The sequence below is a fragment of the Oreochromis aureus genome, linkage group 7, assembly GCF_013358895.1.
Source record: "Oreochromis aureus strain Israel breed Guangdong linkage group 7, ZZ_aureus, whole genome shotgun sequence".
NCBI classification, from domain to species: Eukaryota; Metazoa; Chordata; class Actinopteri; order Cichliformes; family Cichlidae; genus Oreochromis; species Oreochromis aureus.
In genome coordinates, this window is record NC_052948.1 from 20,122,389 (window position 1) to 20,139,284 (window position 16,896).

The 16,896-nt window shown below is 39.1% G+C and overlaps 1 protein-coding gene and 1 long non-coding RNA gene across 3 annotated transcripts; one reads left to right on the top strand and one right to left on the bottom strand.

Annotated features, from left to right (window-relative positions):
• Nucleotides 1-1,169: 1,169 nt before the first annotated feature.
• On the bottom strand, nt 1,170-16,781 carry LOC120440947 (pulmonary surfactant-associated protein A-like). 2 transcript variants are annotated; one of them, XM_039614489.1, is made up of 5 exons: nt 16,661-16,781; nt 16,401-16,563; nt 15,845-15,958; nt 2,628-2,702; nt 1,170-2,366 (listed from the first exon to the last, which is right to left on the bottom strand). In XM_039614489.1, exons 2-5 carry the CDS (start codon nt 16,546-16,548, stop codon nt 2,212-2,214), a joined length of 492 nt encoding a protein of 163 aa, XP_039470423.1. In that variant the 5' UTR covers nt 16,549-16,563; nt 16,661-16,781; the 3' UTR covers nt 1,170-2,211. The 2 variants fall into 2 exon arrangements, with proteins under 2 accessions (XP_039470423.1, XP_039470422.1); XM_039614488.1 differs by lacking the exon at nt 16,661-16,781 and having other exon boundaries at nt 16,401-16,574.
• Nucleotides 12,067-16,561, top strand: LOC120440948. The gene is made up of 3 exons (XR_005613652.1): nt 12,067-12,186; nt 15,856-15,969; nt 16,431-16,561. It is a non-coding gene; the product is annotated as an uncharacterized LOC120440948 (long non-coding RNA).
• Nucleotides 16,782-16,896: the final 115 nt, after the last annotated feature.

The following is a 16,896-nucleotide window of genomic DNA, read 5'->3' on the forward strand; positions in this document are numbered from 1 at the left end:
AACACACACCAATTAGTTAAACTGCAGGAATGTCTTAAAGACATAAAGACCTGGATGGCCGCTAACTTTCTGCTTCTTAATTCAGATAAAACTGAGGTTATTGTACTCGGCCCTGAAAATCTTAGAAATATGGTATCTAAGCAGATTCTTACTCTGGATGGCATTACCTTGGCCTCCAGTAATGCTGTGAGGAACCTTGAGTCATTTTTGACCAGGACATGTCCTTCAACGCACATATTAAACAAATATGTAAGACTGCTTTCTTCCATTTGCGCAACATCTCTAAAATTAGAAATATCCTGTCTCAGAGTGACGCTGAAAAACTAGTTCATGCATTTATTACTTCCAGGCTGGACTACTGTAATTCTTTATTATCAGGATGTCCTAAAACTCGCTGAAAAGCCTTCAGCTGATCCAAAATGCTGCAGCAAGAGTACTGACAGGGACTAGAAAGAGAGAGCATATTTCTCCTGTTTTGGCTTCCTTCATTGGCTTCCTGTTAAATCCAGAATTTAATTCAAAATCCTGCTCCTCACATACAAGGTCTTAAATAATCAGGCCCCATCTTATCTTAATGACCTTGTAGTGCCATATCACCCTATTAGAGCACTTCGCTCTCGCTCTGCAGGCTTACTTGCTGTCCCTAGAGTATTTAAAAGTAGAATGGGAGGAGAGCCTTCAGTTTTCAGGCCCTCTTCTGTGGAACCAGCTTCCAGTTTGGATTCGGGAGACAGACACTATCTCTACTTTCAAGATTAGGCTTAAAACTTTCCTTTTGCTAAAGCATATAGTTAGGGCTGGACCAGGTGACCCTGAATCCTCCCTTAGTTATGCTGCAATAGACGAGGCTGCCGGGGATTCCCATGATGCATTGAGTTTTTCATTTCCAGTCACCTTTCTCACTCACTATGTGTTAATAGACCTCTCTGCATCGAATCATATCTGTTATTAATCTCTGTCTCTCTTCCACAGCATGTCTTTCATCCTGTTTTCCTTCTTTCACCCCAACCGGTCGCAGCAGATGGCCGCCCTTCCCTGAGCCTGGTTCTGCCGGAGGTTTCTTCCTGTTAAAAGGGAGTTTTTCCTTCCCACTGTCGCCAAAGTGCTTGCTCATAGGGGGTCATATGATTGTTGGGTTTTTCTCTGTATTTATTATTGTGCGATCTACTGTGCAATATAAAGCGCCTTGAGGCGACTTTTGTTGTGATTTGGCGCTATATAAATAAAATTGAATTGAATTGAATACATTTGAATCTGAAAACAAGCCACAGACTATCCTCAGACTTTGAGCTGCTAATTCTCATTCCAGCTATGTCACACTCACTGACAAGCTTGTTGTTTGATCAACTCATGCAAATAAAGCAGAGATGAGATCTTGGGGCCACCGGACCAGAACGCCCTCCACGACTTCTCACTCTGCTGTATGAATATAAATATGGCTACTGTATGGTGAATGGCTGCTAAATACTGTAGGTCTTGTTAAGGTTCAGATATTGAGGAGGAATCCAAAAATAACCACTGATCCGGCCTGGTGCAATTAGACGACATTTTAATGTACACACATGCGGAGTCCAAAACACTGCGCGGATTCAGCGTTGAACTATCTTACAATAGTCAGAACAAAGACTTTATAGGGTTGGCAGTCTGCCTGTTGCCAGGCCGACTCAAACAAAGCATAGTCACTCCAAAACCACAAACGTTCAGTTAACTTTGAACACAGTTTTAAAAAAGAACATTGTCTTCGGCTCGACCCCAGGCGCTTCCTGTCACCATCCAGTAAAATATTTCTCCTCTTGACAGTCTCGAAAGAATTTTTCATTTTACCTAAAAATGTAATAAAAGATTTGAAAGAATCTTTTGACCTGTTTTATAGGAATAAGAAAATTGCACCAGATTGATATGTAATACATTAGATTACATATTTGTACTCCATTTGATTTTCCCACACCAGAATCCAAAGAGATATACTTTACTTCATGTCATCAAAGGCATTTCTATAACTGACAAACAATGTAAGCATTCACTTGTCACTCTCCAAACACCGTCTTCTGACAGCGTGGTGCAGCCTGGATCCTGGATGGATTTGTCTGGCTGCCCTTCTGCCCAGCTGGTAAAGGTCAGAGGTCGGTTTTTCATATCAGCTCCAAAGTTTCCCTCTGCTTTTCTATTGCTGACATTAATCCAGACTGTTTTAGGACTGCTTTCAAACACTTAAGTGAGTAAGCGATTCTCTTTGTCACTCTGGGGCAAAGCCAGCTCTAATCCTCGCTGGGAGCAGAACTCAACAGCTTGGAAGAAAGAGCCTCTTTCCTTGTTGGACACGAAATATTTTTCATCAACTCCTCGGGCAAAATCGTAGTTTATAACTGAAAAAGAAAGCAGCATAGAAAGAGAAATTGGAATGAACTACTTTTATTTTAAAGAAACCAGCAGAAAAAAGGTTTTGTCTAGTCATTACACACCATGTATCCTTCCATTTAACTTTATTGATCAAAGCTCAAATTATTATGTTAAATAAATATCTAAAACATAATTGAAATTTTAAAAGCAAACAAGGAAACCCCCCAGAGTTATTAATGAGGTAGTTACTGTAAAAGCTATGTCTAGTTGCTGTTGATGACACTTACCCAGCTCTAACTTGGTTATTGTTTCCTTTAGGCCTCTAATGGTTTGAAGGTCCTGGTCTATGTAACCAAAGAGCTCTAGATAAAACAGATAAAATTATCAGTGTTGTAGTCATTTGGGACCAACATTTCTTTGTGTAGGGGAGACCAGGGATAGTTGTAACGTGGGTCAGTTGTAACACTTCCAATTTCTCCAATCAGGGCTAAGTTTCAAATGATGTGATTCATCCTGTGCATGCCCAATTCAGTTCTGCTATCACATGTGAAAAATCAGCACATTTTGTCAAACACAGAGAATTTAACACGAAAAAAAGTAATTTGTATGCCAAAAGTAAGTTTTTCTACTTTATTTCAATTTCTCATAGCATTATCTGCTTTGCAGTTAAACTCATCAAACTTAAATTATGTTATTTGTATGTCTATGGGGATATATTCTGTGTAGGTCTTTAGTGTAATGTTTTAACCGTTGGCTGTAATGTTAACTAGTTCATGGCTATAGGAGTCTGGGTCAGTTGTAACAGCAACAGTCTGGGTTAGTTGTAACCAGTGTTGGGTAAGTTACTTTAAATTAGTAACTTAGTTACATTACTAGTTACTTCCATCAAAAGTAACTCAGTTACTTCAAGTTACTCGTTACTTTAAAAGTAACTAGTTACTAGGGAAAGTAACTTTGGTTTTACTCAGAATTCTCTTGTTAATGTGTTGCTTCCGTAACTGGATACCCAGCCAGACTGCCAGTCTTCTAGCTTGCTTACTTGCCACAAGTGCACTGTGCCACCTACCAATAGAAAGGAAAAAATAATGTGCATACTTCCACGAGAGAAATCCCACACCTGGACCATCGTCGACTGCCACCATGATTCTAGCCTACGTCACAGCGTCATGTGCGCTTTTTACATCCAACACAAAAACTGCAGTCGTGGTGCTTTTGATTGTACTCAGAACTCAGAAATTCTGCCTTCTGAATAGGAAGATGTAGGTAACACCAGACTGCAGTTGAGCTGCATACAGGGCTGGACTGGGACAAAAAAATCGTCCCGGGCATTTTGACTAGAGACCGGCCCACCATTATAGGAAAAATCATAAAGCCTTTGAATGAAAACAAACACTGTTGTGACAGTGATGTACACTGTCTTGATGGTATATATGTATCAATCTATCAATTGTTTTTTGTAAGACTCAGATAATTATTTATTAAAAGCGAGACATTTTAAATGAGAATAAGAATGAAAAGTATTTCTTTGTGCCCCCCTTTCCCTGTTAATGCCCTACCTGGCCCCCTGGCATCACTTTGCTAGATCCGCCCCTGCACAGTTACCAGCTGTCAGCTACATAGAAAAGGATCCTGATGTTATTTGTCTCTCAGAAACAGTTCATAACTTCAACTCATTCATGTGACCTAAAAGGTAAACCTGTTTCTCCATCACCTGTTCAGCTCTGATGATTCAGTAAGGACATCTCCTGGTTTCATCTTCATGTTTCCCTCTCACCAGATAACCACACCGACATCATACCAGCAGCTTTCACAGCTGTGGCTCCAGCAAACATCAGCTGATACTAGAAATTAATATTAAATAAATTCTAACAACAGCTGATCAAGATTAAACGTGCTAGTCACTGACAAGGTGGCGCTGTGGTTCCCGACAAGATGGCAGCCTGAAAAGAGTTGCTCTGCAACTTGCACACTGAAAATAGTTATAGTAATAGTATGCACCGTGTTTTTTGGAACACTGTGTACTGGCACATGTATGTGAAATGCCTTTAAATAACTAGCCTTCGTGAACTAATGCGGAAACGGCAAACTAGAAGGGCGCAGCGTGCTAAAGACCCTCCGCCTGAACAACAAGCTAAAACTACTAAGAAAATGGATGCCTACGTCAGCAGGCCTCAGGAAGACCCAGCCGTTGCGACGTGTGTAGCCTCGGGAGGAGAATTAACATTAAACGAGTTGGTTGCTGAGTTAAGAATCATTCGGACATCGACAAATAATATTGAAAAAGACACGAAACAGATAAAAACGACTGTTCAGGAGATCGAAGGTAAAATTAATGCGTTGAGTGCCCGCATGGAAGAAGTGGAAAGTCGGGTTGCAACTCTTGAGGAGGCAACCCGTGCGTCAGAGCAACAATTACCCACTATTCAAGAAGAAATTGAGAACTTACGGAACCATATTGAAGATCTGGACAACAGAGGACGGCGCTGTAATATCAGGATAATTGGTATACCCGAGTTAATAGAAGGAGAGGATATGATCAAGTTCTTACAGCGGGAGATCCCCATAATGTTGGATTTAACTCTGGAGCCCCGTACGTTAGAAATACAGCGAGCACATCGTGTTCCTTCGAAACGGAGTAGGAGAGAGGGAGAACGACCGCGGCCTGTTATGGTTAACTTACTCCGTTACCGGGATAAGGAAGACATCCTTCGGGCGGCCAGAGAGAAAGGCCAGATTCTATGGCGTGGGACGAAGATAATGTTTTTCCCGGATTACTCCCGACTAGTGATGCGCGAATCATGAACGAATCGTTCAATACTCGAGAATCACTTTACTGACTCGTGAATCATGATTCACAAGCGCAACTGACTCACTGACTCATCCCTGTTGCTGTTAGCAAACTAATTTCATTAGTAGAAATATATCTAGCTTATAATTCAAATTGTGAAGAAAAACACAACATCCAGTATCTTAACAAAAACATTTCTGCTCTGAACTGGAAGAAAAAACCCTGAGTAGAAGCTCACATCAAGACAATAGCTCCTCGGTTCACAGTAGCATCGCTCTGCTAACATGCTAACAGCACATTTGAGCTACTCACCCCCTCCCTTCCTGCGCTGAATCGTAGGGGAAGCAAATCACTCAGGACTCACTAACCCTCTCCCTCCTGTGCTGAATCGTAGCGTAAGCAAATCACTCAGGACTCACTAACCCCCTCCCTCCTGTGCTGAATCGTAGTGTAAGCAAATCACTCAGGACTCACTAACCCCCTCCCTCCTGTGCTGAATCATAAAGCGCGCGAATCACTCATGACTCGCTCACCCCCTCCCTCCTGTGCTGAATCATAAAGCGCGCGAATCACTCATGACTCGCTAACCCCCTCCCTCCTGTGCTGAATCATAGAGCGAACGAATCACTCACTCACTCACTCACCCCCTCCCTCCTGGCTCGCAGCTACTTCTTCTTCTTCTTGGTTGGCAACCAATGTTAAGGCGCACTACCGCCCCCTGGCTCACAGCTCAGTGGACATTTAGATGAGAAAATATATATTTGACACATGTAAGGACAATACTAATAAAATAAAAATAAACAAAATAAATATTCCCTTTAGAAATTCTTTTTTGCTCTTTTTGCTATATAAAATAGTTGTTTTCTTTAAGAATCACTCATCTTAGCAGTAGGATTTACATTAAAAGAGAAACAAATTAAGTTTGAGTGAAAATGTACATTTTTGGCACTCTCTGGTCAACTGACTCAGTGACTCAAATGACTCAAAAAACCCGATTCACTTTGGTGAGTGACTCATTAAAACTCGATTCAGTAAAAAGAATCAAATTTACCATCACTACTCCCGACGAACCATGGACCGGCGCATGTCTTTCAAACATATCAAGTTGGAGTTGAGAGAAAAAGGAGTGGAATACTCGCTGCTCTTTCCCGCCACTCTAGAAATAAAACGCAATGGAGCAAGGCACAGATTTTCTTCACCGGAGGAGGCTGCAAAATTTATTAAGAATATGTTCCCAGATAAGTGACACTTTCTGCGTTTTTTGTTTCTTTGTTTTGCTTTGTAATCGGAGATGGTGAAGTACTTTACCATATGTAAGTGTGTTTAACGTGTTGTTAGATGGGTTTGGTGCAGGGATTTTCTTTTTTTTTCTTTTTTTCCTTTTTACTCGACTAATTTAAATATCCCTATAAACTACTAGTTATGTGCTGGGTTGCTAGTCGGGCACCGGTGACCACCAACCCTGGGTTTTCCAGAGTTAGCAAGAATTAATCTTGCTTTTCGTTTTTTTCCTTTTTTCTGGCTGGAGTTTTGCTGGAGCTGTTTTCAGTTTGTTTCTATTTATTTTGAATCCTTGTATTTATAAATTGGTTTATCTTCACACAAAACCACCCTCTACAATGGATATATTTATGAACTGGAGTATTATATGGAATTCCACATTGTAACATGGATAGACAGACAGATTTCAAAATAGCCAGCTGGAATGTTAAGGGGTTGAATAACGGGATTAAGAGGAAGAAAATATTAACATATTTAAAGTTATCAAGAGTTGATATAGCTTTTATTCAAGAAAAGCACCTGTGCAAATCAGAAGCCTTAAAACTTAAACGTTCTTGGGTGGGTAAAGTCTTTTCCAGTCCTGGAACTGGTAAAAGTAGGGGAGTGTCGGCTCTGATTCATAAAGCAGTTAGCTTTACTGAAACAAAAGTAATAACAGATAAGGAAGGAAGATTTGTATTGGTTTATGGACAACTACTGGACACACCAATAATTTTATGTAATATTTATGCACCTAATGCGGACATACCCGCCTTTTTTCATAACTTGTCACAGCATCTTTTGGAATTAGAAGGAGCACAAATAGTGGTAGGAGGAGATTTTAATCAAATACTCGATCAAGACCTAGATAGATCACTTCCTAGGAGAGGCACAGAGAGTAAATCTGTAGTTGCCATAAGGCAGATGACCTCAGATTTAGGTCTGAATGATATTTGGCGGACAATGCATCCAGAAGGCAGGGAATATTCCTTTTACTCTCCGCCTCATAATGTTTATACTAGGATCGATTATTTTCTTATTTCTGAAGCCTTAGTGAATAACTCTGTAGATTCAAGTATTGGTAATATAGTAATCTCGGACCATGCGCCAATTTTTCTATGTCTTGGAAATATCTTACAGATTCCTCAAAGCCGCAGATGGCGTTTAAATGTGTCCTTAATTAAAGACTCTGGTTTTATTAAATTGATAAGAGATGAAATACAATTTTACAAACAGACAAATAATCGAGAGGACACTACATTGGCTACTTGGTGGGATGCTATGAAGGCATACTTAAGGGGGAGGATAATTTCTTACGCTTCCTTTAAAAAGAAGGCAGCTAACAAGAATATCATTACGTTAGAAGCCAAATTAAAGGCACTTGAGGCAGTACATTCCCATACAAAAGATAGAGTTACGTTGAATAAAATTGTTAAAGTTAAATATAAGTTGAATGTACTGTACAACAGAAAGGCAGAATACGCTTTATTTTGCATTAATCAAGCATATTGGGAAATAGGAGAAAAGCAGAGTCGTTTATTAGCATACCGTCTTAAACAGAAAGACAGTATGAACCATATCCCAGGCATACGACAATCAGATGGGGTTATTTCAACTTCTATTAGACATATAAATGATGGATTCAGGGCCTTTTACAATAATCTTTATTCTACACAAGGTAGTTTAGATGAACAGAAATTCGAAGCATTCTTTACTGATTTAAACCTGCCACAGCTTTCTACTACTGACCAGCAGATTATAGATGCTCCAATTACAGTGGAGGAGATTACCCGTGCAATTAACAGTATGCCACTTAATAAAGCTCCAGGATTAGATGGGTTACCATTGGATTTTTATAGAGCATTTGAGGATATGTTAAGTCCCTTGTTGCTCGATGTTTATAATGAGGCGTTCAAAGTAGGATCATTACCTCAGTCAATGTACTCTGGACTTATAACATTTATTCTTAAAACTGGGAAAGACCCTTTAGACCCAAGTGGTTACCGCCCTATATCTTTGCTGAATTCTGACCAAAAAATCTTGGCAAAGGTCTTAGCGGGTCGATTAAAAGTAGTAATAGCGAAAATAATTCATGCAGACCAATCTGGTTTTGTTCCAAACCGCTATGGTTCAGATAATATTAGGCGGTTGGTTAATTTGCAAAATTATGTATATGATTCAGTATATCCAACAGTGGCCCTATCGCTGGATGCTGCTAAAGCTTTTGATTGTGTTGAGTGGGATTATCTGTTTAAGACATTAGAAAAGTTTGGTTTTGGTGATAAATTTATTAGGTGGATAAAGCTATTATATGATTCGCCTTCAGCACAAGTATTAACGAATGGACTTATATCAGATCTATTCCTTTTACAGAGATCCACAAGACAGGGTTGTCACCTTAGCCCCGGTCTTTTTGTAATTGCTATAGAGCCTCTGGCACAAAAACTGAGAAATAATGTAAATATATTTGGAATTTCGATCGGTAATAGTCAACATAAGCTTCTATTATATGCAGATGATATGTTGTTACTTATGACCCAGCCTGGGAAGTCAATTCCAGCCCTATTAGAATGTATAGAAAGGTTTACGCTGCTTTCAGGGTATCGCGTCAACTGGGATAAATCAGAGGCAATGCCTATGTCAGGACACTGCCCCCATACTTTATTTAAACAGTGGGAGTTTCGGTGGTCCGTGAATGGTTTGAGGTATTTGGGGATACAAATTACCTCAGATTACACCAAGATGGTTCGAGCAAATATGGAGCCAATGTTTGAAAGAATAAAAATGGAATTTGGTAGATGGTCCAGAGTGCGTCTTACAATATGGGGTAAAATTAGTTGTATTAAGATGATGACTACACCCATGATCTTTTATATTTTATCTAATATTCCATTACATATTCCAGACAAGTATTTTAAAGATCTAGACTTTTTGATCCGGCAGTTTCTTTGGGGTAGCTCACCGCATCGTTTAAGTATTAAGAAACTTCAAGCAAGTGCAAAACAAGGAGGTTTTTCATTGCCTAATTTCCAATGGTATTATTGGGTGATGAACATGAAACAACTTAGAGCTTGGTTACCTACTGCACCAGTTAAACCCATTTGGTCCCATATAGAGACGGAAGTTAATGGCGGTATTTCTCCTTGGAGGGAGCTGTTTGATACCAGTCATAAAACTACCCATCCTATAATTGCAAATGCGAAGACATTGTGGTGTAAATTACATAGGGCAGGTCGCTGGGACTTTATTAAATCACCTTCGGCAACCTTATGGGGGAATAAAAGAATTTTAATTGGAGGGACATCGGTTGACTGGTTACAGTGGCGTAAAGCAGGCATCCTTAATGTATCAGATTTATTTGACTGTGGGACTAAATGTTTTTTAAGCTTTGATAAAATTGTGGAGTTATATAAGTTGAAGCATAATCAATTCTGGAGATATGTCCAAATACATAGTTCATTATCGAAGTGGCTGGGAACCCCCTTGAGTTGTCCTGTGGGCAGCCCTGTGGAAGTCCTGCTCTCAAGATCACCCTTGGGTAAAGGCATTACCTCTAAGATCTATCACTTATTGCAAGAACGGTCAGCTGACCCTCTCCTGAAAGTTAAGGGCTACTGGGCCCAGGATATGGCATTGGACATATCTTCAGTTGAATGGGATTCATGTTTTCTAAATGTTAATACTATGTATAAAGAAACAGGCAGTAGATTTATTCAACTTAAGATAATCCATAGGTGGTATCGAACACCGCAACAATTGTATAAATGGAACCTGGCCCCTACGGACGAATGTTGGAGATGTGATGGTCAAAATGCTTCGATTTTACATATTTTATGGAGCTGTTCGGCACTTCGGGATTGGTGGGAAAATATAATGGAGGTAATTTTCAGTGTTTTAAAAAGGAGATTTGGTATCTCACCCAAACTGTCCATACTTGGTATAACCACAGAACTTTCTGATCGAGATTTTTCCAGTTATACAAAAAGATGGATTATTCTGGCTCTTACTACGGCCAAACGGGTCCTGCTAAGACAATGGCGGAAAAAGAACCCCCCTCCCTATGAAGAGTGGCTAAAGACAATGGCTGAGTTGGCGTCTTACGAAAAAGTGACTTGTGGTTTATTAGACAAATTGCATCAATATGATTGTATTTGGTCTCCCTTTACAAGCTGGCTTTCTGTAACTTGAAGAACAGAGGAGTAATGACAGAGTGGTGGTGTGGGGATTGGTGTGCGAAGAAAGAATAGGATAACTTTCCTTTGTTTTTGTTTGTTTTTTGTTGTTGTTTTTTGGTTGTTGTTTTGTTTATGTTTGTTTGTTTGTTTGTTTTTTTCTTTAAACTATTTATTTATGTAGTTATTCATAAGAGCTGTTATTGAAGTTTAAAATGAAATAAATAAAAATTGTTGATGAGAAAAAAAAAGATTAAACGTGCTGCTCTTGTTTAACGCGACATCCGCTGGTTTCCTCTTTCTGGCGCAAAGTGGGCGATAAACAAACAAGAGAGAAAAGCTGATCAGCTGATCATTGATCAGTTTCATGATTGAAGTAGAAACAGGATAGGGAGGGGGAGAGAATGAGAGAAGAAGAGGCAGCTGACAGCGTAAACACAGAATAACTCCAGCTTTGTGTCTTTTTCATTGTAGCTGAAGTCCGGGACAAACTGTTCCTTTTCACCTCAATACGAAACGCATAATGTTTTCTCTGAATACGAGACGATTCCATTTTTTAGGGCATGGTTGGCAACTCTAATAATTAACCGTATGAACAAAATAAAGTTCAACATCACTAACATAGCACCCACCCAGCTGTATAGAAACTCCGTCATGCTAGCTAGTACGCAGTACGAAAAAGTCAGCACAACGAAAATAAACTCCACCTAAACTTGGTTTATATCTGACCCAGATAGACTGCAGGTCATAACTTCTTACTTGAAGTTCAGTTCACCTGACACTCGGACCGGCGGCCGCTTCGGGTCTCTCCTCTTGCCTCCATTTTCTCTCATCCACCTGCTGGCCTCCACCACTTGCTAATGTTATTGAATCTGTGGAAGCTCCGCGATATCCACCACACGAAGTAACGAGTAACGAGCCTATCTAACTCCCAGTAACGAGTAACGCGTTCCTGGTTTTGGCATAATAACTAGTTACCGTGCTCGTTACCACAATAATAACGTAGTTACTGTAACGCGTTACTTAATAACGCGTTAGTCCCAACACTGGTTGTAACAATAATGCAGATGTTACAATTTACCAGACTATATTAAACAAGTTGGGGCAACAATATCAGCAGAGAGAGGTTCACTGGTCACCTTTGTATATGCGGTTAATGCCATTGGCAACACAATTCCTCCACTGTTTGTGTTCCCACACATACATTATGCAGACCACTGTGTCAGAGATGGACCAGTAGGAAGTATTGGTAGTGGAAATAAATCAGGATGGGTGCAAGAAACAGATTTCCTCATCTTTCTGAAGCACAGTGGCGGAGCGGGGAGGTGGCTTACTGGGCTTAAGCCCGGGTTGTTTTTTCAGAAGCCCGGGGTCTTTTGGAGTGTAATTTTTTCATAGTTAGATGCCTGACTGACAACTGTATAAAACAAAAACTACACACAATATCCGAAGCACATAGTGCACACTGTGGGAATTTACGACTGTGCGTAAATCCCCCCCCTAATATTGGTATGATCCGAGCTCAGGCACTAAGCGACTGAGCGAGGGGGCGGGGCAGCTGCTGCCTCCAGTGCGCTGTTGGAGAAACGGAGCCAGGCAGACAGAGGAGAACTGAAGTTTGACCAGGTACCAAAGCAAATCATTTGTACTGTACAAATGATGTAAATATGACGGTGTATCACGAAAGATTGATGTCAAACTGATCACTTGACCCATATTACGTTACTTGCTCTTCAAGTGAATCAACAAATGGCGAAATGAAAAGCCGAACAACAACAATGCTGTTTCTTTAGAGAGTCTTAGCTTACATGTGTGTTTATTTCATATTTTCAGTTGTTACCCTCCACGGCTAAATAAATCTGTTTCAGTAATGTACTGATATACAAGAATGGACATAAGGGGCTTCTTTCAAAGAAAAAACTCTGGTAGATGTTATTTTATATATTATGATTTGTATGTTGTTCAGTATATTTCTATGCAAAACGAGGAATTTCAATACACAGCAGTATATTCACAGTTTAAACCAGATATTTACATACACTTTATGGAAAACACAAGAACATTTTTTTTACTGTACTGTACAACATCAATTTAGAGTAAACTTGTTTTGTTTCGGATAAATAAATATTGAAATATCTTTTGAATTAGTTAAATGTCAGAATAAAGAGAGACAGAGCTGTCTATTTTTTTTATCACTTTCATCAAATTTAGGAGTACATATACACTAAGTTTATTGTTAATTAATGTTATGTTACTGCTTAGTTAATTTCATGTTTCAGATGTTAGTAAAATGTGCCACTCTGTGGCCCCTTTAAGTTGATATTTTATGACAGTAGAAGAAGAGTTAGACTGGAAGTGGATGTTTTCTTGCTATGCTGTTTCAAGATGGCCGCTCCACATTCATGTCCTTCCTTTGGGTGTTTGTTAAAGCATTGTCTTTTCACAAAATGAAAGAACCAGTAAACTTCATAAGATCTCATCTATTGTCTGGAGTTCCTGGGTTCATGTTTAGCTGTTTGGATAGCTAGTCAGACTTCTAGCGAGGCCATTTACAATTAATAAGAAAATTCCAGACGATTCCATTCTGAGCTTAAGAAGCTTCTGATAGGTTAGTAGAGTCCATGTGAGTAAATTGGTGGCACACCTGTGTATGCATATAAGGCAAAACACAGAGCCTGTGTTTTGCCTTATATGCCTGTCAACCAATACACCAGGAAAAGAACTGTGGAGCTCCATAAGTGTGGCTCAATTTTGAATACAATTTGGTGCCATTTACAATTAAGAAATAGACAATTTCTCTCTTTACTCTTAAAGTTAACAAACATATTTTTTATATTTATCAACCTAAAAAAAATAAACATTTAGTCTGATTTGATGTTACAATTAAAAAAGTGTTTGTGTTTTGATCTGAAGAGTATGTAAATATCTGGTTTCCACTGTATATTTGATGATTGTCAGCACAGAGAGGGAGAGAGAGGAACAGAGATGGAACAAGTGCAGGTGAGACAGACATGTTAGTCCAATGGTTGTTTGCCAGAAGTATCACCGTATCATAGGTACTCATGTATCTCGTACCTAGTGTTTCTTTTTAGGTTTGTTATTTTTCAAATTCTGTATTTATTAAGTTATGCAGGCTTGTTTGCACAACAAGGCTAAATAATTATATAAACTTTTCTGAATCTAAATAGTGTACTTTGGTAGAATTAAAAAATAAGTGTAGTGCAGGTCTATGATGATTTTTAGTGCTACTATCATCTAGTTCTGATTCTGGTTCTGTCTTGGTTAAATCCTAAGTAGTCCTGATTTTGAACTGTTGTAGTCCTGTTTTAATTCAGGATCAGTTCTGGGTCTGGTTGAATTGGGGTTTAGTCCGCGTGTCTTGATACAGCCCCGACTTTGTTCTGCCTTGCTCCTTAATTAAAAAAAACTAGTATAAGGTGTCCTGCAGATGTGATATATATTTTTCCCTATATGAAGTCATTCTTTTTTGAACAAAACTCAAAACAGAGCCTAATAATCTTTCAGTCGTTGTTTCAACCCCCCAAAAAAATCCCACATGCATACTACCCTTTAGGGCTAAGCCCCGGGTGTTTCAAATGTCTGCCTCCGCCTCTGCTGAAGCACTTTGCAAACCACACCAAGGTAAGCCATGATAAAAAGTAATGGAATTGCGATGCTGATGCACAACTACATTTTTTCAGCTTCATTGTTATGTTCAAAAGTTGGTGCAAGAGTTGTAGGTTATAATGCCCACTGAGCCAATGAGGCCAAACTCAAGGAAGACCAACCAAAATTAATGAAATATTCAGTTGCAGAAAATTCCATAATTTGTATTTTTTGGGGGGTTGGAATATGTTCAAAAGCTAGAGTTCTGCATTCTGTCACACACACACATAGCTACATAAATGGCTCTATGTGCATTCATGTGTTGAATAAAAAAGATTACATGTTAATGTTTTGTCAGTACCCTTATTTCATTGTGTTACATTTCACCCCAGGATATGTTACAACTAACCCAGACTATGGGGTTAATTGTAACATTTCACTCTTTGTGTTTCAGACCATACCATGCAATGGGTAATTGTGCTGCAGAGAAAATAGCTGCACTATTTAATAGCCGAGACATGTAAATATTTTGCATTAAATTTTCAATCCACTACCTTAAAAGAGCTCCAATTTACAGGCAGAAATGTCAAAAATGTTACAACTATCCCCGGTCTCCCCTATGTTTAAAATTGCAAACTGTTATTAAATAAAAGCTAGTTTTTCTCTTTTGAGCTTCAAATCTCTAATCATGCACGGCGTCAACGCGTTAGCGCGGTTAGCTCATTAACGCGTTAGCGCCATCAGCCCCTCGCACGGGGCGATCTGCGCTAACTCACTAACGGAGATTTGCCAAGTTAATGCAGTTTTGGCGTGAACGTCATTTTAACGAGATTAACGCTGACAGCACTAGTAATCAATGAAAATTATAGCTAAAATGCACTTTTTCCCAAATACCACATTTCTGTGTCTTTCACACTCCAAAACACATTACACTAAATATTGTTCTAAACCAAGGATCAGGTACCCCAGCATAAACAAAGTAATATAGTGTATGCAGTGAAGTGCCAAGAGGATTGCTGTGAGTAGTGACACTATATAAAACAAAAATTTGATATTAATAAACACTACTGATTAAAATGGTAAAAGTAATTTGTATAAATTACATTTAAAATTCTGCATCAAATTTAACAGACGTTGTTTTTACTTTTGCTCCTGTCAGTCCATTCAATCGTCAGAGTCAGCTACTATCACTGCCATTGATATGCCTACTACAAGTCCTACTACACTCATCCTTGCCTCAATAGATTTTGGCATAGTCCTTGATTTTAGTACTTGTGTTGGTTTCACCTCAAGTCCAACACCCAGAGACTCTATACTCAAGCGGAAGCAAGGAGATCACGGACTAGTGAGAACCACTGTCCAGGAGAAGACAACAAAGATCCATGAGTACATCGAAAACATGGCCACATGTGCTTGTGCTTAGTGCTTAGTGAATATCTCAGGCAGAAGAGGAGCAAGAAGAGGAAACATCATGGGAGTACAGCCCCCTACACGGCATTTACAACAGATAGATACAATGAGTGGTTGGACTGAAAGAAAGAAAGTTACAATGGTTAAGGCAACTGAATGTTTCTATGGGAATGTTTCATAGGAAAAAATGTGGTTGGTGCTGCCCTTGTGTGCAAAAATGAAAAATAAAACTTAATAACTAACGAAACTAATAAAAAATAATTTTCACCTGTTCTGCAGTCAGAATCTTTTCCAGATGGTCCAGGAAAGCCAGGTGGTCCTATAAATCCGGTTACTCCAGGTGGTCCAGGAATTCCATGTGGTCCAATAAGTCCAGTATCTCCTTTAAAGCAGGTATGGAAGTATCAGGTGTAGCCCTATATGTTCAGATATTCACTCACAGCCCAAAGAGGAAAAATTCTTTCACAACATTAGGAAACTGGTTATATGGAGCTAAAAAGCAGTTAAATACCTTGTTATTAATTAATCACTACTCAAATGGGAATTTTAGCTTCACGTCAGCACCAAAAAAAGACCATATTTAATACACTTAACCATATATCTAAGTATAAAGTGTATATAGAAGTATGAATATATTGAGCCTCCACTCTCTAATGTCATAAAATGCTCATTCAGTGTCACTGCTATTCTTGCTTTGTAGCATAAGCCTATGTTTATACATCATGAAAACTTATTGGGCTATACAAAAGAATTGTAACAAGGTTTAGATAAAATATAAATAGTATCTGGTCAGTAGTATTGTGGTTTGTAGGATTATTGCTCACCTTTTTGACCTGGTGGTCCTGGTATTCCAGGTGGACCAGCTGGTCCAGGAGGTCCACTGTCTCCTTTGGGACCACGAGGACCTGGATTCTGACTGTACCCAATTGGAGCCACCAGGAAAAGGACACAGAATTGGAGCCATGCCATCATTGTTTAAATGCAGAGCTTAAAGATAAACAAGAAGATGTTAAAGGTTTTCAAAGTTATTCAGAGATGTTAATTTGTTAAATGGTATTAACACTAAAATATAATAAAAACTCACCAGTATACAAGCAGTTATCCACTAGCTGAGCTGCTTCATGTGCTGCTTTCAAACAAATACAGCTCAGAACTCAAAGTCAAAAATATATGAGCCACTCGTTGAAGAGGAAATAAAAACCAGGTGAGTATTTGATTGGAAACAAGACAGAATAGAGAAACAAAAAAGGTCAGAGAAAGACTAAAGTGTGTATACACAAACATCCATTCAAGCAACATCATTTGATAACACTTTATAAT

Bases quoted from the DNA above. Each gene is read 5' to 3' on its own strand.
- LOC120440947 (XM_039614489.1), bottom strand. From the start codon at position 16,548: ATGATGGCATGGCTCCAATTCTGTGTCCTTTTCCTGGTGGCTCCAATT. The intron at 15,959-16,400 runs GTGAGCAATAAT...CCTGCTTTAAAG, and splicing joins AGGACCACCAGGTCAAAAAG to GAGATACTGGACTTATTGGA. The intron at 2,703-15,844 runs GTGAAAATTATT...TGTTTTATCTAG, and splicing joins AGATTCTGACTGCAGAACAG to AGCTCTTTGGTTACATAGAC.